Raw genomic sequence first — 27,438 nt, 5'->3', positions numbered from 1 at the left:
ATGTATCTGACCGGGATATTGAGAATTAATGAATACTTGCAAATGCTTTGAGACTTCCAGATGAAAAGATGTAACATGCCATTATCTTATTTATATCTTACTCTATAGTAGGAATATTTGACTGCAAGTACATGAAATAAACAACACATATATTAATACTTCATCACTTTAACTTTTAATATGATTGCAAAAGCCACTAATTGCTTCTCATCCTCAACTGTCATAAATGTTATGTCTTATGTAATTGCTAAAATAAGAGCTTATTTTTTAAAAAGAGAAGGCACAGCGTGGGAATGTCTCTATCAGTACTTTCTATATAAAATATTCATTTAATTACTCATACCCTTTTTTTGCTTTATTATATAATACTACCAGTTATTCAAAATTGCATTGGAGAATTCTGTTGCCATTAATTAAGTTACAGCTCTTTCTTCATCACCGTCACTTGGCTTACCCATTGCTCTCTGTTTTTTTTTTTTTTTTTGGTTTGTTTGTTTGTTTTTTACCTGATGCCTGCATTAAATCACGATCATGCTTCCAAAGGGTATTTCCTTGTTGGGCTACCATTATTGCTGTTGCAACCCAGAAAGCAAGTTCTGGAAAGTAAAGTTGAGTTTATACTTAGCTGCTATTGGAGAAGCTTTGAATGAGAAGTAACTCTTGACATGGAGATTATTTGAATACATATTCGTTCTCCCTACCTGAGTATGAGCTCTTTGTCTTCTGTGTCCTTGTATCCCTGGAACCTAATGACCACTGGATAATGGTTTGAATGACTGAACAGTACCTGCAGACATTTCCCCTGGGGTGGGGGACTATGAACAAGAAAAGACTGAAAATTGTTAAAGGTATTTTAATGCTTAATTATGAAGTTTTGTAAAATTGACTGGCATTTTATTAGTAAAGCTTCGTCGCATTCATTTAACTAGCTATTATGTGTACCTGATACAAAATTTAAGAAGATAAAATAGGATATTCAATGAAAAGTCTCCCAGTAATGAGTCCAGCTGCCAGATTCTTCTCCAGAGGCAGGCACTATGAGCAGTTTCTTATGCATTCGTTCACAGATGTCGTAAGGCATATACAGCATATATAGAATATTTCCCTCAAAAGCAAACAAACCAAAAACAAACAGCAAAAAATTAATGTCAGCATATCCTACACATTCTTCTGAATCTTTCTTTTTTCATTTCACAAATTATCTTGTACTTTGTGACAAATACATATAGACCCACCTTATTCAATAGTTATATCATAGTCTTCCCTTATCTGTAGGTACCACAGTTAACCAGTTCTTTTGAGAAGTTATTTCAATGTTTTTTTGTTACAACCAATTCTGCAATGAATATCCTTATAAATGGGTTTTGCCCGACTGTATAAGTATAGAATAAATTCTTAGATGTAAAATTTCCGAAAGAATTTGTGTATTTTAAAATTTTGATAGCGATTGACTAATTCCTCCTTTGAGATTATACCAATCTATAATCTCACTAACAATGTACCTGTTTCCCAAGATATTATTTTTCATCATTTATTTCATTTAGAGACACTAAAACATCTTGCAATGTAATTCTCCCATCTTTCCTTAAACTTGTAAATAGGAAGCCGAGCCTGACCTTATTAGGAATTGGTTTATTCACTCACCAAACATTCATATGGTACTTGTTCTGTGCCTGTATACTGCACATATACAGCTGCAGAGATAGAGACATGTAAACAGACACCATGATACAACGTGAACAGGATTTTAAGAGAGATGTAAACACAGAGGAGAGAATCTCTGCTCTGGAGATGAGGAAAGCTTCACAGGGGTGATGATATTTGAGCTGGATCTTCTAAAAAGGATAAGAATTTGCTTTAAAGTAAAGAACGTTCTTTAAAGAATAAGAATTCAAAGAAGAGAGATAATAAAAGGCACGATGAACAGAAGGAACAGCTGTGCCAAAAAAAAAAAGACACCAAGACCTGTAAGTGTCTGGCACGTATGGAACAGTAAGTATACATGGAGTTTAGGATATGCGGGGGAAGAAAGGAAAACAGGAGGAAAAATCATGGAAAATGAGGCTGCCACCATGGGAATGAGCGTGGCTTTACCCTTTAGGTGTTGAAGAGCCAATGGACATTATTATGCAGATCAGATTTGTTCTTTGGGCCTATATTTAGGAAGCTAGAGCAAAGACGAGAAAGAAGGAAGAAACGGTGGCAAATAAACTAATTTAAAGGAGTGATAGTAGCTCAGATGAAAGCTGACGAGGACCCGAAATAGATCTGTGGCAGTCGGGATTGGAGAGGAGGATGGAACTGAGAGTTTAATAGTAAAATCAAAAGGATTCAGTGAATATTGAGTGAGGAGAAGGTAACAATGGAAATGATCCCAAAGATTTCAGCTCGGGAGACTAAGTACTGCCATAAGTTAAAAATATAGGACGAGGAACAGGTTTCACTAAGCCAAGAACAGGTTCTCTTTCATACACTTTAAGATTATTATTTTTAGAAAACAGCCAGGTAGAGAGAGCCAGCATGTAATTGGAATATGGGTTTGGGGCAGAAGAGTGGGTTGGGCTGGTGATTAAAAAAAAAAATTCCGAGTCATCAGTACATAGAAGTTTCTTGAAGTTGTAAGTGTGAATGAGGCTGGGACAGAAAAGGAAGATGCCAAGGCAAATCCCTAGGGAGTACCAGGGGAGTTTAGGGTGGGGCCTAAGACAAAAACCCAGTAAAGATTCTAAAATGAGTAAGAAGCTTTAGGTTCTTGGGTCTTGTTTTCTTTAAGCATATCTAGAGTTTTTAATTGATAATTTCCTCATGGTGAAGATTAGATGAGCTTCTCTTTGAGTTCAACTGGAAAAAAATCCCATTCAGATCTCATATCTTTAGAATTTCCTATTCTAGTCAGTCTAAAATGTATGCTTAAAAATAGTAGAATAAGATACACTTGCTTGATCTAGCTGTTCCTTGGTGTGGCGTGCACTATAGCTTGGCTTGCTCAACAACTTCCTTCCTCCCTCTACTGTAGACATGAGAAAATTAAGTGTTATGCTTGATACCTTAATCTTTGCATTTTGAGATGGCTGCGTAGCACTGGCCGCCAGTGACACGTCGATGGAAGTTGCTGAGGGGTACCCTAGGAAGTCTTTTGCTTTCCTGGCATAGAGAGAGACCAGCTTGCTTACATGGCCTTTTGCCTTGATTGCTGGGCCAAGGCACCTAATGCTGACCCTCATCTTATCTAAGAAGCAGTGATAAAATGTCTCAAACCTGAAGTATTCATGACCTATTTTCAGCCTGCTTTCTGGTATGGAGTTCGGTATAGATGTAGTGCCTAGTGAGTGTGCTTCTAATAAGCAGAACTGGCACTTTGAAAGGTTATTTCCGTTTTAAGGATTTATATACGCAAACCTCCAGCTCTCTCTAGTCAGGTATGTTTAGGACTTTTTTTTTTTTAGGCGAGGCAACCCTTGGTTGACCTCACAGATTGCAAGAACCTTGTCAGCTTACAATCCTTTATTTTTAATTTTTTTTACACCTACAGCACTTGGTCTTCCTAGGTGGTCTCCCATCCAAATACTAACCAGGCCTGACCCTGCTTAGCTTCCGAGATCAGACGGGATCGGGCTTATTCAGGGTGGCATGGCCATAGACTGTTTAGGACTTTCAATGAGAGTCAAATCAGCTGAATCTTTTTTCTAAGAGCAGGCTGTTAATTTCCAAATTAAAACAAAACTTTTGAAGTAGAAAAGGAGAGATGTTTATTTAGATGAGGAACTCAGTTCCAAGCTAAAGTTTGGCAGGTCTTTGGACTAAGAGTTAAACTTACTTCTGAATGCCTTAGAAGCAGAGATTATGTTTTCTAAACTTTTTATTGTGCTTAATTTCAAATTATTTTAGTTACTTGCAGACAATTGCTTTGTTCATTAAGAATTTTACTTTTGGAGCACAAGATCTTGGGAATGTATGCCATGGTAGCTCTGAAACTTGAAGTGGACTCATACTTTGAGTGGGTAGAAATGTTATTTACTTAGGGAGGTACCCAAAATTGTACCATTCCTTGGGCAAACATGAAGGATACTTAAGATATTTGATTTTTTCATTCATCTATCCTTCCTATATGCACATGATTTGATCCTTCTATCATCTTAGGAGATATCACTATTCATGAGAAGGACCCATCCATTTACCCAGCCTGTCTCTTGACTCTACATTCTCATGACTTTCACCTTCACTCACTTCAGCAGTTCATTCCTGCTTCCACTCAGAAGAGCTCTGTCTGAAATCCTAAGTCTCATAACTTGTTTCCTGACCGTAATCTCTTGAACACCCGCCCCATCTGTTCTTTGACCTAGTCAGGGTGACCATGCCTTTGCCCCTTCCGTTTTCACCAGTTCACTTCTGCAACCACCTCAGCCATTTTCTAGCCATCACTCAACTCTCTCTTTTGTCTGTGGTGTTTCCCAACTCTAGATTAATGCAGATACTTATATTCTCTGATTTAGGCTGGAGATCATCACTGGATAAAACCAGCCACAAGGAGTTCATGCTACCATACTGAGTCTTTAATATCACCTGAGCCAATAGTGATATTAAAGACTCATGCTGAGTCCCAGGCCATGCTTACTCACCCCCCAGCAGCCGTTTCACATCCTTACCATTTCTCACCATCCTGTCCCCACTCTACGCACTGGCAAAAAATGACCTGCTCCCCCAACTCCCAACTTCACAGGAAAAAAGAGAGGCCATCGGGTGTGAACTTCCCTCAGCTCCTGACGCCTCCTACCCCAAAATAAATGTACCTGTTTCCACATTATCGTCCCTCCCACTCCCTTCCTCTGATCTCTTATGCGAACGCTTCTTGCTTTTGTCTGAGATCCATTACTCTGCATTTCGGTGTTCTGTACGCTCCCATTCTCCAAGGATCTTGCTCCATCGTTTATTCTCTCCCCCTTACTTATATTCTTAAACCTCTCCCTCCTTCTGGTTCTTAGCTTAAGTATATAATCTTTTGATTATTTGATTATATGAGACAGCGTGGCAGAGACTATGGGGAGCTAAGAGTCTTTCACCTCTTTAAGTAAACATAGTACCATTATGTCTCTTCTTTTCACAGGCAAGCTTCTTTCTAGAAATACTCCACACTCACTGTCTCCTTCATCACCTTTCTTGACCACTGCCATTGAATACCTTGGTTTTTTACTGAAAGTTTAGGGATAATGGAGGGCGCCGTAAAGTTTTTTGGCCATTCATGATTTTCTCACTGGCTGTCTCTCTCCTTAGATCACAACCTGCCACCATTTAAAAAGTCTCCCTTTCCTTTTCTTTCTGTTATAATTCTCTCTTTCTCCTCCTAAAACTCTGCCGTCAAAATTACTGTTACTTTATTTTACTGAATTGTTTAGTCCTCCACGTTACAATCCTGATACCTCTAGAACAGAGGTTAAGTAAGCAAAATCCTCATATCTCTCTAGGTAGTTCATATAAAAGTATGGCATAGCTTCACATGAGACAGCGTGGCAGAGACTGCGGGGAGCTAAGAGTCCAGGCCCCCCTAATGATACCCAAATTCTGTTTCAGTTTCAAAAGAAACCAAAACATACTGCAAATGAACAGACACATGGACACAGACAGTGGATTAGTGGTTACCAGAGGGAAGTGGAGCCGGGAGGTAGATAGGGGCATAACGGGTCAAATATTTTGTTGCAGAAAGAAATCTAATTCTGGGTGGTGAACATACAATGCAATGTATATGTGACATACTGTTGAACTGTATGTCACCCCAATAATTTTTTTTAATGCCTATAGCACCTGGTCTTCCTAGGTGGTCTCCCATCCAAGTACTAACCAGGCCCAACCCTGCTCAGCTTCCAAGATCAGACGGGATCGGGCTTGTTCAGGGTAGCATGGCCGTAGACTCCACCCCAATAATTTTTAATTTAAAAAAATACTGTAAATGAAATACTTCTCATGGTCTTTATCATCCTAGGGGGCGCTCACCTTGCCTTTTATAATTAAAAAGTCTAAACAGATGTTTAAAGAATATAAATTGGCAAAGGTGGATGCAAGACCACTTGTGAGATTATTAAAGTATAAAAAGATAAGGATAGCTTTAATTAGGGTGGGCCTAGTGTAGATTTAAAGAAATAGATTCTAGGTATTGTTTGGAGGTAGAATGATAGGATTTGCTGATGGATCGGCTTTGAGGTGAATGGAAGGGAAGGGGCTCCAAGATTTTTGGCCTGAGCAACTGGAAAAGTAAAATTGCTTTTTGATCTTAGAAAGACTAGAGGAGAGACACACACATGGAGGAAGGAAGAGAATCAAGGAATCAGTTTTAAATATATCACTGAGCTCCAGTGAGTTTGAGTGGTGGGGGGCATTCAGAGGGATCTGAATTCAGAGCTTATCCAGATAGGAGTTAAGACTCCTTTAGCCATTCATATATGGGTGATGGGAACCATGAGGTTAAGTGAGTTTTCCCATAAAACCTATAGAGAGCAGACAGGACAGAACTTGGGAGAATGACCACATTTAAAAGAATTCCTTCCAAGTTTGCAAACCACACAGTTGATGAGCATATAGAAATTACCCATTATTGAAAGTCAGAATCTATACTAACACAATAACAGCACTTTTTTTTTTTTTTTTTTTTTTTTGCTACGGTATACTTTTAAAATAAATAAATAGGTCCATAGAACTTAGCTTTCATATTGTACTTAGGTGAAATAAGAAATGCGTTTATACTTGAGTAAATCTTTATGTACATAACTAAGGTTGCAACAAAAATGCTTTCATTTCTACATGTAATCTCAGTATTACAACAGGAATTTTTGAATTGGTCTTGTCTTTAATAGTGGTTTTTTTTCTGTTAAGCTTGATTGTACCTCTGTTAACCATGCGATTTATTCTTTCAGCATCTACTGCATACAAGGCACCACTAAGCACTGTGGTTAAAAGCCACCTTAATTATGTGGGTGGTAAAAATTGCCCTTTTAACTGCTCAGCTTTCTGTCTCAGTCTTCCATTTGTCAAGCATAAACAGTGCTGTTTCTGCCAGACATTGGGAATCATGAACAGTCTGTGCTCTAGAATACACAGTCACCTGTGGGCTGAGGCCAAGCACAGAAAGATTGAATTTATAAATACTTCGGAAAAACAGGTTGCTATGGGAGAAAGGGAGAACCAAGTCCTTGGTTTTCAAGTTATGCCTTTTAACGTAAATGCAGTTATTTACTACATTTCCTCACTTGTAAGATACACAGTTGATTTAACAACAACATTTTAGAAATGCGAATATTGGATTGAAGGTATGCAGAGCTCTTCTTAGCTGCCGGCATAGCTCTTCTTAGCTGCCGGCATAGCACGGATTCCTCCGTGTAATTGATTCTTCCGTTTTCTGCAGAATCCCAAAGCTTTACTCTAAGCTCCCCTCTCATTCTCAGACTGAAGGACTCTCTGACTTCCATGTGGCCCTCCGCAGTTACGCGTCGCATCTCAGTGACACACTCCTTTTTTAACCCATGCTTTGATTTTTTTTTTTTAGCTTTGTTTTTTAGTTCTTTAGAACCATTATGACTGACTGTATAAACTGTAAAAAGTCCATTTTCAGACCCCGGCCTGTTTTGCTTTAGATCTTTTCATGCAACGTGACCTATATTTTATAGATTTTAAGCGGAACCTTAAAATATCCCCCAGTGGTAATGAGAAATAAACATTTCTGTGTTTTAGGAAAATAAATACCAAGATTTTAGTTAAACTAGAATTAGGAATTAAAGTCCCTAGGTCTGTTTTGTGCAGAGAGATGATAATTTACACTTGTTGTCCATACATTTTAATGTAGTGCAGGCGGTCGTCAGAGAGTCTAGTCTGGCTGCTTCTGAGATGAGAAACAGCTGTCCTTCCCTTTACGGGAGTGCACGGTGAGCGTGCTCTGCTCAGAACCGGCGCTGTTCCTCTGTCAGGACGCTCCAAGGACCTTTGAGCTCGAGGGTTCTTAGATGGGGAGCGCTTTGGGGCCTGGCTTGCGCTCTCGCCACCTGCAGGTTTCCGTTTTCGACTTAGGGACACCGTGGCGGGAGTGAGCTTCTCACAGTATCACCATCTTCTCTTCGCTCTCCCCGCCACTCCTGCAGGTGTACCAGCATTCGACCAGGAGAAACTGGAATGGATGTGACAAGCCGCTGCACCCTCGGAGACCCCAACAAACTGCCGGAAGGGGTTCCCCAGCCTGCCCGCATGCCCTACATCTCAGACAAGCATCCTCGACAAACTTTGGAAGTGATTAACCTCCTGAGAAAGCACCGGGAGCTGTGCGACGTGGTGCTGGTCGTGGGCGCCAAGAAGATATATGCCCACCGCGTCATCCTGTCCGCCTGCAGCCCCTACTTCCGGGCTATGTTCACGGGAGAACTGGCAGAGAGCCGGCAGACAGAAGTGGTGATCCGAGACATAGACGAGAGGGCCATGGAGCTCCTCATTGACTTTGCGTACACCTCCCAGGTCACTGTGGAAGAGGGCAACGTTCAGACCCTTCTGCCCGCCGCCTGCCTCCTCCAGCTGGCGGAAATACAGGAAGCCTGCTGTGAATTCCTAAAGAGACAGTTAGACCCTTCCAACTGCCTGGGCATTCGGGCTTTTGCTGACACACATTCATGTCGTGAGTTGCTAAGGATAGCAGACAAGTTCACGCAGCATAACTTTCAAGAGGTGAGTTGTACTTGGTGGTTTGAATGGATTCATAATGTATTTGTCAGGAGAGCGACACAGGTTCACATTCTGGTAGTTAAGACACACCTGCTCGGGTATTTACTGCTGATTCTAACTCCTAGTATATCAAAGAAATGAATTGTTATAAAGTCTAAGCCCAGTTTTTATTTAGAGGCCGATTTTGTGTTTTTCAGTCAAAGTTAAAGTTTAGGAATCGATTGTCCCTAGCCATATTCATAAAAGGCTAATTTATAAGCCAGAATAGTTTATTAATTCATAAGGAGATAGGATACCTGGTATCAATGACTTAGATGACACGTCTTTCCTGATTATATAGATTATTTAGCAGAATAAATTATAGGTCAGAGGTTATTTAGTGAACTAATCAGAAAAAAATGAAAGTATTGTTAAAAGAATTTTTCATTAAACCTGTTATTTTTCATTTATTAATTTAACAAATATTTGTAATGCTACTATGTTTCAGCCACTGTGCTTGGGGGAAAGGGCCACAGTGGTGAGCAAGACCCCTAGAGCGTCTGATTTCTTAGAGTGTATGATCTAGCAGGGAAGACAGCCGTTGAGTACGTAATTACACAGGTAATTAACTACAGTAATAGGTGCTGCAAAGCAGCAGCCCCGGATGATTTAACAGTGTGTCATGGAGAGGTTTAACTTCAGTTCCAGAACAGCTTATGCAAAATTCTGAGACGTGAAGAAGTATAACTACTTTGAGGAACAGAAAGAAAGTCAGTGAGATCCAGAGAGTAAAAGGGAGGACGTCACGTAGTGATTTTACGGAAAGAACAGAGCCAGATCACACTGGAGTTAATAGACCATGCTAAGAATTTGAAATTTAATCCTAAGAGCAATAGAAAACCATTAAAGTGATATAAGCAAAGGAAAGACATGGTTCATTTTACACTTTAACACCACTCTTCTGTTCACCAGGATAACCTCCAATGGATCAAAGACTTAAAAATACGAAATGAAAGCATGAAAATATTAGATAACAGAGCAGTTCCTTTCTAATCCTGAAGTGAAGAAGGCCTAATTGACTAACCCAGAAAGCACAGAAGAAAATATCGATAGATTTAACTATATAAAAACAAAAATATCTGTATGGTAAAACAAACAAAAAAAAGACAAAGGTCAAAGACAAACTGGGAGAAAATATTTGTAGTTCATATCACCGGTAATACTCTCCTTATTGTATCAAGAGTTCCTATTGGTCAATAACCTAAACCAATGACCTAATAGAAAACTGAGCAATAACAAGAAATTCAGATTGCTCTTAAACACATGAAAATCTGCTCACGCTTGTTCATAATAACTGAAACATGAATTAAAACTACACAAAGGTGCTATTTTTTACCTATCAGATTACAGATATCCAGAAGTTTGATTGCATACCCTGTTGACAAGGCCATGGAGAAAGTAGCTACATTGCTAGTGTGAGTTTAAATTGATACAAGCCCTTTGAAAGGAAATTTAGCAATCTCTATCAAAATTACACCTTTTGTACACGTTTGACTCAACAATCCCATTTCTGGAAATTTGTACTTCGTATGTACTGGAGAGGGGAACAGTTTGAGGAGGTAAGATCACGGGTTTTGTTTTAGGTATATTCAGTTGGAGATGCCTATGAGATAATAAGTAAAGATATTGAGTAGACCACTATTTATGTGAGTCTAAATCTTAGAAAAGAGGTTAGGCTGGGGTTAAAATTTAGGAGTCATCAACATAGTAATGAAGTCCTAGTAATTAAACTATGGCTTAATCTTTTTTAGGCAGGATATAGCCCAGAATCCATAAAAGAAAGATTGATAAATTTGATTGCATAAAAATTTTAAACTTTTTAATAACAAAAGCACCATAAGCAAGGTCAAAAAATCAATGCCAAGGAGATCACCTGGTGGGGAAAGGAGAAAAGAGGCCTAAAATGTTTCCAGCATTGAAAGATGGTTAGCTAAAGAGCAACTGGCAAGGAGACCAGGGATAAATGGACAAGAGAGAAGAGGAAAAAACTAGGAACATGGGGTCCTCGCTGCAAGGGAAGGGATGATTTTAAGAAGGAGGAAATTTACATACAAAAACTGACTCAAGAAGAAAGAAAACCGGAATAACCCAATATCTATAAAAGAAATTACCATAATAACATAGGAGCTAAAATTCAGATCTCCTGTAAACTTACTTGAAAAAGCAGATACTTGTTTTCTTAACATGTTTGTTTGGTTCAAGGTTAGACTTCAGTGCCAGATTTGCCCTAATAGTAGATCATTAATATCTTTTTCTTGGTGGTGGAAAAGGAGAAGTAACATTTTAACCATACTTTGTTGATCAAAAGTATCATTTTTACTTTTTGCTCTTAGAGCCAAATATTTTCTCACACAAATTTTCATGTCTTGTTGCCACCTCATGTTTCCATTAAGTGACTTGTTAATATAGTGGTTCCTGCATAAACTTTAAACTTGGTGACCATTGATACTTATATAATATTTGGTTTATAATCACTAAGTTGGGGGGCGTGGAATTATACTCTGACGTGATCCAAAAATAAACGAAGGCCCTCCACAAAGGTACATGACACCTTAGTTGTCTTTAAGTAAGAAATGAAAGAGTGGAAAGAGGAAGGTGGGTGCCGCCTGGCTGGCCTCGACTGCGCGCCCTGCACGCTGAACTTGGAACCAGGCCCAGAAGTTGGCCCTGAACTTGGCTCTCGACGGTATAGCCCCAGCTTAGGGTTGCCAGATAAAATACAGGAAGCCCAGTAAAGTCTAAATTCAGATAAACAAATAATTTTTTAGTGTAAGTATGCCTGTATTTTTATTTGCTAAATCTGACAACCCTGCTTCAGGGAGTACAGTGCAGCCATTGTGGCTGCTAAGTTACCTGGCTAAGCAACCTCAGCTAAAACGTAGCGCTTACCAACTTAGAATCCTGAACCCAGAAGGCCTTTACTTAGATAATTTGAAAACTTGTGCCATAAAAATGGAAGTGCTCTTTAGTTTTTTCTGCTGAGTCTAGCTGGCCTAATGGCCCTAAACTATTGCATTTTGAGATTCGCATTTTTTTCTAATGTACTTGGGGAAAAACATTTTTAATCAGATAGTCAAATTGTGATGGCTTATCTCACATCCTGGTAAATGTTCTGACTTTTTGACAAGCATAAAAATAACCCAACCCTGCGCGTCTGGGTCGTGAAACGGCCTCCTGCCGTCTCCTCTGCAAACGGGCTCCGAGGCCTTGCGCCGCGGCCCCGCCACCCAGAGCCAGCATGGAGGTTTCCGCTAGCCCACAGGCAGGAGCATGGCAGCCAGCCCCTCCAGGGCTCCCTCATGGCCGCCTGTGGAAGTGCCAAGCACCCCGGGGAAGCCGTCCCACACCACCCGGGTCCCCGGGGCTGCCCCGGTCACTGGTGGGCAGGCTTCTTTTTGGGCAACTCCACACAGCGTTGGAGTCCCCAGAGCACTCACACTCTCCCCGGGCCTCCAGAAGCACGCTCACCTGTGACCTGGCTCGGGACGCCCCGAGGAAGCAGCCCGGTGGCCAGCCCAGCAAGGCCAACGCCGAGGCCCCCGTCCTCAGTGGCCACCGCTAGACACCACGCTTCCAGAGGAACTGGGCTCCTTTGAGTCCTGCCTTCTCCCTTCCTCCTCACCCCACCCCGAGACTAGGCAGGCCGTGGCAAGCAGCAGTTCGGTTCTTTTCTATCAAAACAGCAAAACACCAAAAAGGAAGTTGAGAGCCTCACTCTTTACTATCCAGGCCATAGGCAAGCCTTCCTGACACCCCAGAACCGTGTGCCTTGCGCCATGTGGGAAATAAACAACAAGCAGCCGGCATTAGAGGTCACACAGGAGGAATCTGCACTCTTTACCTTGTCCGTCCTACACTCACGGAGGTCCCATGTAGCACAGTCTTCCGCATGAGAGAACAGACGGTATGGAGTGTAGCCGTGACCCTTTCCCTCTGCCTTGCTCCCTGTCCCTTTTACTCTACATGCAATGGCAAGATTTACAAGACCTTGGGATTTGTGGCTGGACCGCACAAGGGGCTTGTTGGCATTTCCTCTCTGACAGTTCCCTAGCCTGGGGTAAAGGTAGGTCCTTGGCGTGTCTGTAGTTCTTCACGGATGGATGGATGGATGGATGGACGGACGGACGGACGGACGGACGGACTGACAGACGGACAGGCAGATATCAAAGTGGTTTGGTCCTTAGAGGTTTTCATGGGTCTGGCTCTTATTCTTGCTTATAAAATCGCTGATACCCTCATTTTTTTAAACTGGCCCCTTGGTGTTTCTGCCCTAGACATATACCTTTCAGCAACTAATCTTCCTTTTAAGGCTTCTCTTGATTTTTTTATATGCCTCTTATATTTCTGGAGTTATAATTTCATATAGTTAGTTTATTTTGAATACAAATGTTTATTTTGATACTTCATTTTATGAAAAAGATGTCATTCATCTTAAATTATTTGAATCAAATTATTTTTCCTAAATTTTAATTGTATCCTCTGTACTCTCCTTTGTTTCCTTTTTTAAAATTAATAAACCTTATTAGAGCAGTTTTAGGTTCACAGCAAAACTGAGCGGAAAGTACAATTTCTTGTACCCCCGCCTACACACACACACACACCCTCCCCCACTATCAGCACCCCACTCCAGAGGGGTACCCTGATGAGCCTACACTGACTCGTATCACTGTGCTAGTATCACCATAGTCCATAATTTACATTAGGGCTCTCTCTCTCGATGTACATTTTGAGGCTTTTGACAAACATATAATAGCATATACCCCCCATTGTAGTATTGGACATAATAGTTTCATCGTCCTAAAAATAGGTCTGCCATCTTTGTTCTCTTTTTAAACTTTTCTTCTCCTCTGGTACTATTTTGAACTTCAGCTCCATTGGAGAATAAAGCTTTGCTTTCATCATCCTTGAGAAAAATATTGAGACAATAAATTAAATACTATCACAAGGTTTTCTTTTATTCTTACCTGTGAACAGGTGATGGAAAGTGAAGAGTTCATGTTGCTTCCAGCCAATCAGCTCATCGATATAATATCTAGTGACGAGCTAAACGTCCGCAGTGAAGAACAGGTGTTCAATGCAGTGATGGCCTGGGTCAAATACAGCATCCAGGAAAGACGTCCTCAGTTACCACAGGTATGACGGAAATGCTTCTCTAAGTACTGGACAAAATAACATGCATCTGACTTGCAAAAAAGAAATGGTTATCACTGTCCCTTATATCAGACTGTAAGAAAAGCCACCTGTTTCCAAATAATCAAGGAGATAAGTGTTTAGGAGCATTTTAAACTGTTTACCATTATGAACTTGCTGCTCCTTTGCTTCCTCTTTATTTTGCATCAACTCTAGGTTTGGGCTACAGCACAAGTCAAAACCCAAATGGTACAAAAATGAGCAAAAGAAGGCAAGGATCGCAATTGTCGTGCTCTTCACTATGACATATTGAAGAATAAAGAAATAATTTGGGGCCTAAGTGGTCACTAAAATGTTCTATGTTCTTGTTATGACTGTAATCTTTAGCAAGTTAATAGGATATTCTTCTAGATTGTTAGAGTCCGATTTGATAAGCTATTGTAGAAGAGCTTATACCATATTGCTGAAAGGTTAAAGTAGCATTCTAAAGTGATACTAGTGTGCTTTCAATTTTCTGATGATTCTAATCATTGAATTTATTAGAATAAGTGTAGTATTTATGCTTTCCCTCCCTCTTCATTATTTATTAATTGGATCAATTAGTGAATTAATTCAGTTAGATCTGAAAACGACTGGAGTGCCGTGGGGGAGTGTGGGTTGTGTTCTGAGACACCTTGCGGGTGGGCGCTCGTGCCTATGATAGCGTTCGTTACCCACAGGTGCTGCAGCACGTCCGTCTGCCTCTGCTTAGTCCAAAGTTCCTGGTGGGCACCGTAGGCTCCGATCCCCTCATCAAAAGTGACGAAGAATGCAGGTACGAATGGCCCCAGGTGGGAAAAATCAGCAAGCAAGCATTCCTGTTTTCTCCTAATTTCCTTATTTGTATTGCTTCCTAAATATTGTTTCTTAGTGCTGAAACCAGGCAGTATTTAACAGGGTTTTCTTCTGGGCCGGGGTCAAGAGGAGGAGATGGAAGAAGACAGACTGAACTCCCAGTATTCCATTCCGTTAGATTTTTATGTGTGGTGCTTATTGGTGTAGACGTGGCAATAAAGAGGTAGATGTCTAAGATTTTAATGGAAGCTTGGATTTAAGGAGGCAGTTCTCTGCTAATATATTTTTTTTCTTGAGATTAATAATGCTATTGACTGTCAAAAAGTGTGTCAAAAGCACTTTTTCATTCCGTCACAAATGCCTAGTTAGGGAATGGGATTGGCCCTGCTTTCTGAGACTGTGGACAGGGTTAACGGTCTGCCGCACTCCTACAGTGGCTGTGGAAAGATCGCCACTAGAATTCAGGGTCGTCATGTTTCTTGATTGAAAGAAATGCTGAATGCTTTTAAAAGCAAACAGACAAACAAAACACCTACTTTATTGGGCTGTCTCTGTAAAATTTGACAAATTACTTTTCCCAGTTTGACAGATTTTAGGATTTAGGTTGAAATCTGAAACCATATGGTGTTTTTAACTTTTTCCCAGCATGTTCCGTACACAGAAATTAAAGAACAAGTCAGTATTCAGAACTCCTGAAACTACACTGACTTGCGTCCCCTAGTGACCAAAGAAACTTGTTCTAATATCAAGATTCTCTAGAACTGAGGAAGGACATATTCATTTGCATTTCTTCTAAAATCTGAAGATGTTAAAGAGGGCTTTATATGTTTATCTTTTAAAGTTAAAAAACAGACAAATGGCAGTCCCCCCTCCCCCCCAAAAAAATATATATACAATAGCAGAAGGAAAACCGTAGGAATAATGGATGCTGAAATCTGAAGAAACAATACAGCGGTGCCCCTCCCGCATAAAACAAATCAGATTGTACTGATTCTGCTGTAGGAAGTAGTAAAGGTACTTACAAAGTCACTTTGACAAGAAGCCCCATCCTGGCATCCTGACCGCACCTTTCACTAGCTCTGTGGCCTTAGGCAAGTTACTTTAACCCCTTTCTACAGTTTCATCTATGAAGTGCACGCATTCCATAGGGCTGCGGTGGGATTAATGAGCTAGTCCCTTAAAACAGGTACTGGCACATAGCTATGTTATTGTTGTCATTTCTATTCTGTGGCGGTTTGCTAAATATTAGCTCTATAGTTCTCTTTCTAGGAAGCCCTGAAGAGCTTAGTTAAAAACCAACTATTAGGAGATCATAGTCTTTATTTTTAAGTTGGGACAGCTAGAAAAGGCTCCTGGTTATCAGTTTGGGTTTTTTTTTTATTTTAGGGTTGTTTTTGTTTTTGTTTTTGTTTTTGTTTTTTTGCTTTTGTTTTTAAGATAAACTCAGAAGGGGCCTTAACAAAGCCATATATTGGAAGTACATTTTGGGTCGTGCCTGGGGACTGGTCCAGCAGAAATCAATTACTCTTTGTAACATAAAGTAACTAGAAAAATGAAAATACAGTGTATTTCGGAAATACCTTTAGAATTGAGAGAGAACAAGAGTAACATTGAACTAATCAGGCACAGCCTAAGAAAAAGGACTCAAGTGAAATAAGTACAAACATAAGTAGTTTGCATTAGGGCATTATATTTAACAAATATAATTACTAGGTTCTTCTCATAAAATGCCTTGATAGACGGAAAAAATTTCTGTTCATTCTCAGTAGAGTTGTTGAGAGTAAACAATTCAGACAGTACCAGATAGCAAATCAATATTAAATGATGGTACAGTGTTTCTTTTTAACTATCCAATTTTTGACCTAGCTTGATTAATTAATCTAGCAAATAATCTAGTACCATGGCCGATATGCTACTTTGCCAGTATCCTGCAGAATCTAATAAAATTAATTAAAAAGCAGTACGCTTATAGGCTGGTAATTGAATTGTAATTTTTAGTTTCCCATAAGTTTTTGTTGGCCCCAAGCATGTTGAGTTTTAGGCTAAATTTGCACAAAGATATGAAGTCATAATGGAAATACCGATCAACTCACAGCTCCCAGTGTGACTGGCATCATCGCGCTCGGGTTCGTGACCCTTTTAATACTGCTTGTTTAGCATTCGTGATTCGGTTTGATTCACGCTTGTTCCCCTTTGCCAACTTACATATTCCTAAACCATATTGGGATTTGACTAACAATGTTACTTAGACATGTAGAATAAAGGCTGAATTTTCTTCACAGAGACCTGGTAGATGAGGCTAAAAACTATCTCCTGTTGCCTCAAGAGCGACCACTGATGCAGGGGCCAAGGACGAGACCGCGCAAACCTATCCGATGTGGAGAAGTACTCTTTGCAGGTTCGCATCTTAACACGCTGGGACAGAGCTGAGTACTTTCGCAAGTAACAGACTGTCGTTTGAGTGGTTCTTTGGACCATTGTGACACCCACGGTCATAAGAGCTACGTAAGGACGTAAGGACGTATCACATAACATGACTCGACTCTTGAGTCACGATCCAACACTGGTCTTCTCCAAAAGAGTGCTCTATTTTTATCTAAATCTAAAACCCTTAGGCAGTGGATGCTTTGTTCAACTGAGTCACATGCACTCATTTACATTCCCCTGTGCAAGTTGCCTCAGACTGACAAGGCACTGTCAAAAAGCAAAATCTTAAGTTAAACCATTACACTCTTTTCTAGCTCTGCTGAGTTAGATTGAGCCCGAGCCACCCTGCCGTGCATTTTGCTCCTCTTGTCTGATCCTGAGGACAGCTAGTGAGAAACTGTCATCCACCCATCATGATTAAAGGAAAATCAGAAAGCACATGCCGGTAGCAGTCATGGACCACTTCTGTCACTTCGTACGTGGAAGATGACCTATTCTTAAGTAACGCTTTCATTCTCATAGAGTTGAATACACATACACCATAGAAATTTCGATTCATAGAAAAATATAAAGAAAAAATGTTAAATCATCTGCCACCTTCTTTACACTGTTAAGGTTTTCACCTCCCTTTGCAGAGAAAGGACACGGGGGCTTCTCCGTGACGGCCGGTGCCATGCCCCTGCCTTCTCAGCTTCTCAGTCTTCCACAGTCTGCAGAGCTGAGCTCCGCTCTGGAGCGATACAGCTCACTGACAGTGTTTTAGGTCCTGGCCCATCTGCCTCTACTTAAACTAAATCTTCGATTTGCCTTGGTTTTTTAGCAGTTTTGTCTTCGTTATCTTTGGAATGCCAAGGCACCAGTTCTCACTTAACTTGGAAAATCGAGTCTTCCTTTCTTCATCACCCCGTGGAAGCCTGAGATCAAATCTGTGGTCTTGGGGGTTTTCACTCAGGAGCTTCCCTCCTATCAGCGTCCTCGGGCTCGGCCTCGGCCTCGTTTCCCCTGGGCTTCTTGATGCTTGTCGATTTCATGCTTCTGTTTTGTTGGGGTTTTTAGTGTTTGCAATTCAGTAATCCTTGTTCTAGAGATTATGTGAAAGTCGCCTTCTTTAAAGTAACATTTTTTTGACCAAATCTGTCTTTGAAGTAATTCTTTTTAGAGTCTACCTCTCACACATATAAAACTATATGTCTCTTTTCAGCAGTATTTTTCCTTAGGTACATTGGTTTTTCTTTAGTATCAAAGGACACAGTTTATAAAGTGCTATTAATTTGATTTGTAACTATGTAATCCAATAAAAAGCTCATCGTAATGGCTTCTATTATAAAATTGTACCTGAGGGTTTAGGCTGTTTGATTTGTCTTCAGTGCTCATAACCCTCACATTTGCAGCCAAAGTTCATTTTAGAATTTAAGATGTTTTCTTTGCTGTTGAAATTCCTGGCTTATATTCTAGAACAGAATTCAAATTTAAGCAAATTAATATACACAAAACTTACTGCAATTTAGTATTAGTTGCATACCCTGATTTAAATGAAACCATAATAAAATAAAATGTGTTCAGCACATTAAGATTTGAAATAAAGAAATGAATTTCCAAGTCCATCTAGAAGAAGTTACAGACACTATTCCTATTTTAGCCTGGCTCATGGAGTTATTGAGATGCCCTGGAAACCATTTGTTTTCAGATATTTTGAAGTTAAGCCATCCTTAGACTTCACGTTTTAAGCTCTAGAATCTAGCTCTTATTTTGGGTTGAAATAGGGATAGTCTGAAAGAATGACAAATCCAATGTGTCTGCTGTAGCCACACTTCTTTCCTGGGAGAAGCTGGGGAGGCTCTGTGGAACTCAGCTTGAACCTGTTACTCCGTGTATTACTAATGAAAAATGTAATTTCTTACAAATGTCTTCTGATCTTGTCATGTTGGATAAATTAGAATTCAGTACATACTACAGATTAAACAGAAAGCAAAATATTTTGTAATATAAATCATAAGACTTTTTGTATTATTTTTTTAGTCACATGAGGACCTATTACAAGATCATGAGTAGAGCCAAAATCTTGCTTCTCCCCTTATAGAGTAAAAGCAAACAAACAAACAAATAAAACAGGCTTTTGAGTTATGGCGCTTTTTTAGGGGGCTCGTAATTATACATTATATTTACATAGCATTTTATGCTTTAGAAAGCAATTTCATATCTATTATCTCACTTTAAAATTTTACTCCTTATTTTACAAATGAGGTAGTTAACAGGATTTCGCCAGGATCACTTAGCTTAGCAGAGACAACAGTCAAGCCCCAGTTTTCTAACTAAATTCAGCGTCTGTCCATTAAATGCCACACTACCTCTCAGTCTGATTTCGGTCGGTCCCCTTGCCTTCCTCTGTAAAGTGGACCTAATACCAACTTACTTAGAAAATTAACTATTATAGCAGTCCCAGTGAAATAAGCAGAAGTCAACACGTTTTGTAAATCCAGGTCACAGTTTACAAGATAGCGGTGAGGGAGTCTGCTTTAGGACAAGTATTGTCCTCACCTTTTCCATGACTTCCCTAGTTGGTGGCTGGTGCAGTGGAGACGCCATTTCCAGCGTTGAACGATATGACCCACAGACCAATGAATGGCGAATGGTAGCGTCAATGAGCAAGAGGCGATGTGGAGTTGGGGTCAGTGTCCTTGACGACCTACTCTATGCGGTAGGAGGCCATGATGGATCCTCTTATCTCAACAGTGTCGAAAGGTAAGTAAGGGCAACTGGAAATTGGAAATTTTTTCTCTGCTGTTCAGATAGTTTCATTCGGGAGGTTAATTAGGAAACAGATGCGACTTCCTGCTTTAGTATTGAGTCTGTGGCAGCCTAGACACTCAGCGCGACATGCAAGTCCCTTATGATCTGACCGCCACCTATTTGTCCAATCTGTCTCCCCGGGCACACCACTGTTCCCCAGCCATGCTACTGCAGACCCCCCAAACTGCTCGCTACTCTTAGACACGCTCCTCTCTCATGCTCCTCTGTCACTGCAGGTGCGCATGCTGTTCTTTTTTCCCTGGAAAGCGATGCCCACTGTGTGCCATTCTTTATGTAAGGAAAACATGCTGCGCATAAAGAATATACACGTGAATAGGCATACACCTATTTAAAAGTATTTTACTGATAAGCGTTGAAAGATACGCCAAATCAAATGGGAAGAGACCGGGAATCAGGTGGAACTCAAAAGGAGCTTTAGCTTTATCTATAACATTCTGGAAAGTTTTTCCAAAGAAAATATATCATATATAACTTGTTTAAGTAAAAATGAATTTTAAAAATAAATTAGACTTTCATATGCTTTAATTATTAATCATGTTTAGGGGAAAGAATATGTATATATGTCAGTGAATATATAAACATAGCCAGACTTTACTACTTTGCTCTTGACGTTCTCTGCAGGTATGACCCCAAAACAAACCAGTGGAGCGGCGACGTGGCCCCCACAAGCACCTGCAGGACGAGCGTGGGTGTGGCAGTGCTCGGGGGCTTTCTCTACGCCGTGGGGGGCCAGGACGGCGTGTCTTGCCTCAACATTGTTGAGAGGTGATTTTTTCAAGTCATTTTCAATTTTTTAAAAAATCTAGAGGGCTCTTTAAAAGAAACGGTTTAGGACACCAGGGGACCCACGACGTTGTGGATTTCCCATGGGCTTTAAGGAAAACGTTCTCAGTTGAGTTTAAAGCCTGAGAAGCTGAAAGATGTTACCCGATTGTTTAAACTGTGCATTAACACCCATCTAGCCTAATGCTGGAGAGTTGGAATCGTGTTGTGAGTTACATTCTGTATATGATATCAAGCCCGCCCCTTCTGAAATCTGTTCTGATTTTTCCCCAGTACTGGGAGAACACTTAATGCATGATTTTGCCCAGACTTCCAGAAAAATGGCTAAAGTACTAGTTCTTTTTCTAGCACATCTTATAAAGACGCCGGATATTTTGTATGTGGATTCTCATTAATTCCTGCTAAAGTTTACGTTATACTTTTACAGGTCAGTTCATTTTGGTGAAATACATTCTGTTCTTAATTGCTTGCCACATCAGTTTTTTGTCATTCTATACTAGATTAGATTTTGGAGTGTCACGTACTGTGATTGCTGGCAAGAACATACCATATTTCATCCTCACTTCTTAAAATGAAATGCTTGTGACTCATCAGAATTTTTGCAACAGCATTAACTAGTTGGGTTACCATGTTCAAGCTGAAGAGTTTAACTTTGTCTTAGAGATAAAGCTGCAGGGAACCCTTGAATAGTACGGCCATCCCCTTCCGTCTTTCTGGTAAGAAACTTACTTCTCCAGTTTCAAAGCTCTATGCAGGAGGATTCTGGGAAGATAATCGTTAGCGACAGCATAATTTTGATCCCTCCAAAGTCCCTCCGCGCACAGACACCAGCAGAGGGCAGAGCCGAAGCCTGGGAGCGGGAGAGTTCTCAGCACGACCGAGCGCACACTTAACAATGGTGGGTTTTATGTACGCTCTACCACAGCTTTTAAAAAATCTTCTGGATATTTAAAATAAACTAAGGGAAAAGGTATCCCCATGACCCCCAAAACACAAATAGGCAAAGACAAACCACCAGTGGCCACAAGACCTGCACGATATCATTGTGCAGGAGAAAACAGAAGCAATCAGAAGTCCGACAGATCCAGGAACAGAGCAACCCCCAGACAGCCGTACACATTTACCAGGAAGCACGAGGGGAAATGTATGAACCGCTGAAACCACGAAGGGTTCTGCTCATTCCCCACGCGGAGTAGGTGCAGGGACCTGCGGTGCGCGCCGAGGGCCTCAGAGGGTTTCTCAGCCCAGCACTCTGGCGTTTCTGGCCGGACGACTGTTCTGGGAGCACTGCTGTGCACTGTGAACCGCGCCGTGGCCCCCACCACTAGTGCCTGTAGCACACGCCTGCTTGTGACAACGAAAACATCCCCAGATGTTGCCAGATGTCCGGGGTGGGGGCAGAATCACCCCAGTTGAGAACCAGGCAGAATGACCTTCCAGGACAGAGCCTGCATTTCTGGGGGCAGAATCAAAATTGAGCAGGATAAGGACAACAGATAAAATGGACAGAGAAGGCCAAGATAAAAGTAGGAGCAGGAATAAAGCCAGTATATCTCAGGAGGCAACCACTATATTTTTTAAATGTTACATGAAGAAAACAAGAGAGTGCTTCGTGAAGTTAAAAAATCATCACGAACCACACCTATAAGTTAAGGAAAACGTATTTCATCTAAAAATCGGCAACAGCAAAGTATTGAGGTTGGATCCCATACAAAGTTAATGTCAGAGAGAAGATAAGCAGCAGAATAACAACATCTCTGTAGGCAATAGAAGCACCTCAGAAAGACACACCTATAGAACAGATCAAAACTGTAAACTGTTTTAACATGTGCTAAAAAGATACCAGGAAAATGATGCAAGATATGAAAACGCTACATAAGTCGGAATTAGAAATGTATTCTTGTGGATTTGACTCCAAACGCAAGAGAAACAAAAGCAAAAATAAACAAATGGGACGACGTCAAACTAAAAAGCTTTTGCACAGCAAAAGAAACCATCATCACAGTGAAAAGGCAGCTTACTGAATGGGAGAAGATATTTGCAAATCATACATTCGACACGGGATTAATATCCAGAATATACTGAGAACTCATACAACTCAACAACAACAAAATAACCGATTTAAAAATGGGCCGAGGATCCAAATAGACATCTTTTCGAAGACATAGAGTGGAAAGATGTTCAACATCACTGATTACTAGGGAAATGCAAATCAAAACCACAGCGAGATTCCACCTCACACCTGTCAGAATGGCCGTCATCAGTAAATCAACAAACAAGAGTGGGCGTGGATGTGGAGAAAAGGGAACCCTCGTGCACTGTTGATGAGAATGTAAATTGGTGCAGCCACTATGGAAAACAGGATGGAGAGTCCTCAAAAAATTAAGAATAGAATTACCATATCATCCAGCAATTCCTCTTCTGGGTATTTATCCAAAGAAAACAAAAACACTAATTCGAAACGATATATGCATCTCTGTTCATTGCAGCATTATTTACAATAGCCAAGACATGGAAACAACCTGCGTCCCTCAGTGGATGAATGGATAAAGACGATGTGGCACACGTGCACACACACACATACGCACACTGGAATACTACTCAGCCATAAAAAAAGGAAATCTTGCCATTTGCAACAACCTGGCTGGACCTTAAAGGTATTATGCTAATTGAATAAGTCAAACAGAGAAAGACAAATACCATATAATGTCACTGATATGTGGAATCTAAAAAAAAGAAACAAGCAACACAAAACTCATAGAGAACAGATCCGTGGTCACCAGAGGGGACGGGCATAGCGGGTGGGCAAAATGGGTGAAGGGTCAACTGTGTAATGATGACTGGTAACTAGCCTGCTGGTGGCGATTACTTTGTGATGTATACAGATGTTGAATTATGATGCTGTACACTTGAAGCAAAATTTTACATACCAATTTTAGCTAAATTTTTTAAAAGATAAAGATTTAAAAAGAAGAATGTGCTCTGTCTCTTCCACTTATTAAGAATCAGGGCTATTTTAAGTATTTATATTTCTTGTAATATTGATATAGTTTGTTCTACATACTTAATACACTAACAATTTTCCACCTATATAATGAAGTAAAATGACTAGCACATATTCCAAATGATGTGTCATATTTCTTTCTTAGTGGTAGTAATTATCCATCAGGCCCCAATAAAGAAAACAGAAACCATATCAGTTATTTTAATAGAGAGAATTTACTATTTAAAAATTGGCTAGAGTGTACGGCCATGCCACCCTGAACAAGCCCGATCCCGTCTGATCTTGGAAGCTGAGCCGGGTCGGGCCTGGTTATTACTTGGATGGGAGACCACCTAGGAAGACCAGGTGCTATAGGCATAAAAAATTAAAAAATAAGAGATTGTAAGCTGACAAGGTCCTTGCAATTTGTGAGGTCAACCAAGGTTGCCTCACCTAGAAAAAAAAAAATTGGCCAGATATCGAAGGGCTAAAAAAACGAGGACAGTGAAGTAGCAGTAGGAATGTCAGGGCTGGGAGAACAGGAAAGAGGTGGGAGTCATGAGGGCCCAAAAGCCCGGAGGCGAGACCCCAGGTCGCCAGGACCAGTGGCACTGGAGGAGGGGGTGCCCCGGACAGCCGAGACCTCCGCCCCGTGGAGGGTGATCTGCCTGGCTGGCTGAGAAAGACCGTTTCCCAGTTACTACAGCAATACCTGCCTCCTCTCCTGCCCTTCACAGTTTGACACTGTTCTTACTGAGAGGTGGGTCTGCGTTTCCCGCCCTTGGATCTGGGCTTAAGAGTGGCAAGAGAAGCAGTATGCGGCTTCTGAGGCTGGGTCATGAAGGGTGGCACAGCTTCCCCTTGGCTCTCTTGGGGCAGTCACCTTCGGCGCCCTAAGCCATCTGAGGTCGCCAGGCTGACAGGAAACCCAGGCTCGCCCACGTGGGGAGACCACCAGCTGGAGAGGTGCCGGGCCAGCCCCAGCCGCTCCGGCTCAGCCGTTGCCGCCCCAGCCTCAGTCTGGCGCCGGGCCAGAGCCCCCAGCACCCTCACTCCCCGTGGAGCCTTTCTCAGATTCCCGACCTTAATACGGTGATTGTCATTTTAAGTCACAGCGGTAGAAAAAGGCTAAAAACGGACAAAATGGTACAGAGTGAAAGGCCATTGCCAAGACCACGCTGATGGGGTCGGCGAGTGAGCAGAAAGGAGGGGGCCCCTTCCCTCCCCTGGTCGGCCAGCGTCCAGCCCTTCCCGGCAAAGGACGAGCGAGCGCAGTTCTCAGTGCGCGGGCCCAGCAGCAGAAGTCAGCGTGCGGAACAGCTTATGACTGACACAGGCACCGAGCCTGAGGGTTTTTCCCTATGACTGAGTAAATCATGTTAGATTCTGACTGCATTTGACCACAGCAAGCCAGTGTCACCGACATACCAGCAAGACCTCACACGTCACGAAAAAGGCTTCACTTACTAAAAACGCGTGCAATCTTCGGTTTCTCTCCCTGCAGGTATGACCCAAAGGAGAACAAGTGGACTCGCGTGGCTTCCATGAGCACCCGAAGGCTCGGCGTGGCCGTGGCTGTGTTAGGAGGCTTCTTATACGCCGTGGGCGGCTCTGACGGGACGTCGCCACTCAACACAGGTGGGCCGTTCCCAAGGCAGTCCGTGTCCCCCAGGGCGGCAGGTTATCCTGTAATTTATTAATTATTTTCCTTCTAGGAGACTGCAGCTCTTAGCTCTTCCTCAGCCCCTGTGCAGCCAGTCTTCTAGTATATTCCCCAAATAATTCTCCCTCTGCTTTACAAGCTGCTGAGAATCTGTAATGAATAAAAGAATTAATTTCTTAATATGGTTATTCCCCCCATCTCTTCTTAGAAAAAAAAAAAAAACCCTCTATATTATAATCTAGGAATAAAGAAAAATGTCTAGCTATAAACTGGATTATGTGTTAGTTCTTTCTACTTAAAGCTAATGGACATTTCTGCCTAAGGATTTTGTCAGAGTGGTCCTCACACACCAGAGTCGTTGTCAGACATCCCTTCAGTGGCTTAGATGCTGCAGTAGGAATATAAGCAGGGGGATACAGGAGTGCAGGAGTTGTCTGGTTCTGCAGTAAAGTAGTACGAAGCAATGCTTACAGACTGTGTAGCCTGATCCCCTCATGTAGATGAGGAGGGTGAGGCCACGAGTCACCTGGCTAGTGGGTCGTGTGGTCAGAACTAGAATACCCGACTTCAACATCCCTTCCCACCACACCAGGCCTATGAGAAAACAGTCCCTGGTGAGAGTATAGTGATATCGTCTATGGGCGTCCGAATCCTCCTTGGAAGCAAAAATTACATATTAAAAATGCGTCATCACAGTTATGGTGGCCACGAAGAAGAGCTGCGGGGACAAGGCCGAGTGGTCACTCCCGGGCTTTCCTTCTCCCCGCAGTGGAGCGCTACAACCCTCAGGAAAACAGGTGGCACACCACAGCCCCCATGGGGACGCGGAGGAAGCACCTCGGCTGCGCCGTGTATCAGGACATGATCTATGCCGTGGGGGGCAGAGATGACACCACGGAGCTCAGCAGCGCCGAGAGATTCAACCCCAGAGCCAACCAGTGGTCCCCGGTGGTGGCTATGACATCCCGCCGTAGCGGAGTAAGTGCCCAGCTACTGGGGACTTGGAGGGGACAAACAGCACCCTGGGGCAGGGAGGGGGCGCGCCGTTCAGGCAGAAGACCCCTGCAACTTTTGTACTAGGGAAAAATTAATTTCTTCTGATCGCTATTATCTCATGTAAATATAGCCGATCATATCTTTAATTAGAGAATTATTTATGATTTATCTAGTAGCAGTTGCTTCTCTGAAAGGCCTCTCCCTGTCTTATTAACTACCCGATCTAACTTCACCCCTACGCATCCATATCTGTAAGAGCCAACTATTCCTACCTGATGTTTCTAGGTAACATTCCAGGAGTCGGCAATGTCAGTATAAACGCGTAGGCAGAAACACAGCTGCCCCCCGCCAGTCTCCGCAGACTGGTTTGAGCCTATCCTGCATGTCGTACAGGCAGATCAGGCTGACCTATGTCATGTTCTAGACCATGGATGACCTGTGACTACGAGAGACTTCCAGTGTCCGTCCTAGGACATTGGGCTCAGTGTGAAATGTAACCCCTAAACCACTGATCCCACCAGGAATCCATCAGTGGAGGACTGCAGGTCGGGGAACCCAGCAGTGGCTGAGACTCCATGATCTGAGGATGACGGGATGGATTCTGGTCGCAGATCAGGGAACACCATTCACGTACCCGTCCTGGCTCTTTGTTACTGGAACCAACAGCCGCTTAGTCACATCCCTGTTGTTTTCGCTGCTACGTTCTGTTAATTCTCTTTTCACTCGTTAGCAAAGATGAAGTGCTTACCGTGTACCTGGAAAGCAAGAACGAGTATGACGTGATTCCTCTCAAGGACTTCCCAACTTAGTGAAAGGAAACTAAATGTTTACAGCTCATTATTAAAAGCAAATCCTATAGAAGTGGCCTGTGCATTAAAGGAGAGAACCTGGGAGAATATGCTTAACGCCCCGGGGGCAGAGAAGAGACTGACCAGAGAAAGTCGCATGTAAGCGAGGCCATGAGAGAAGAATGAGGTTTTCTAGAACAAAGAAAGAGAACACCAGCCAGGGAACAACATGCGCAAAAGGATGGACATAGGAAACATGTCTGTTTTCTGGGACTGGCAGTTCATCTCGT

The 27,438-nt window shown here is 41.8% G+C and overlaps 1 protein-coding gene, 1 long non-coding RNA gene and 3 pseudogenes across 7 annotated transcripts in view; 2 read left to right on the top strand and 3 right to left on the bottom strand.

The window, feature by feature from the left end:
* The window catches only part of KLHL20 (kelch like family member 20), a 37,724-nt gene that overhangs the window by 2,070 nt on the left and 8,216 nt on the right, over positions 1-27,438 (top strand). For 2 of the 3 annotated variants that reach the window (XR_002783180.1, XM_023537574.1), the window contains exons 1-8: positions 8,058-8,697; positions 13,708-13,866; positions 14,583-14,677; positions 16,980-17,095; positions 19,683-19,866; positions 20,557-20,700; positions 25,206-25,339; positions 26,134-26,342. Coding sequence is in view for 2 of the 3 variants with exons in the window: in XM_023537574.1 (XP_023393342.1) it covers positions 8,155-8,697; positions 13,708-13,866; positions 14,583-14,677; positions 16,980-17,095; positions 19,683-19,866; positions 20,557-20,700; positions 25,206-25,339; positions 26,134-26,342 (1,584 nt within the window). In the remaining variant the exon portion in view is untranslated. Of the gene's footprint in view, positions 1-8,057; positions 8,698-13,707; positions 13,867-14,582; positions 14,678-16,979; positions 17,096-19,682; positions 19,867-20,556; positions 20,701-25,205; positions 25,340-26,133; positions 26,343-27,438 lie in introns of those variants that run through there. The other variant, XM_023537575.1, reaches the window with a different exon arrangement.
* On the bottom strand, positions 3,524-3,642 carry LOC111746592 (annotated as a pseudogene).
* LOC111746602 lies at positions 5,788-5,906 on the bottom strand (annotated as a pseudogene).
* Positions 14,998-27,431, bottom strand: LOC111746586. 4 transcript variants are annotated; one of them, XR_002783183.1, is made up of 5 exons: positions 26,995-27,431; positions 25,169-25,514; positions 20,299-20,369; positions 20,110-20,190; positions 14,998-18,575 (listed from the first exon to the last, which is right to left on the bottom strand). It is a non-coding gene; the product is annotated as an uncharacterized LOC111746586 (long non-coding RNA). The 4 variants fall into 4 exon arrangements; XR_002783181.1 differs by having other exon boundaries at positions 20,110-20,369; XR_002783182.1 differs by lacking the exon at positions 20,299-20,369 and having other exon boundaries at positions 20,110-20,222.
* On the top strand, positions 23,961-24,079 carry LOC111746595 (annotated as a pseudogene).

The sequence above is a fragment of the Pteropus vampyrus genome, unplaced genomic scaffold (assembly GCF_000151845.1).
Source record: "Pteropus vampyrus isolate Shadow unplaced genomic scaffold, Pvam_2.0 Scaffold194, whole genome shotgun sequence".
Taxonomy (NCBI): Eukaryota; Metazoa; Chordata; class Mammalia; order Chiroptera; family Pteropodidae; genus Pteropus; species Pteropus vampyrus.
This window is presented reverse-complemented; position numbering and strand designations above follow the sequence as displayed.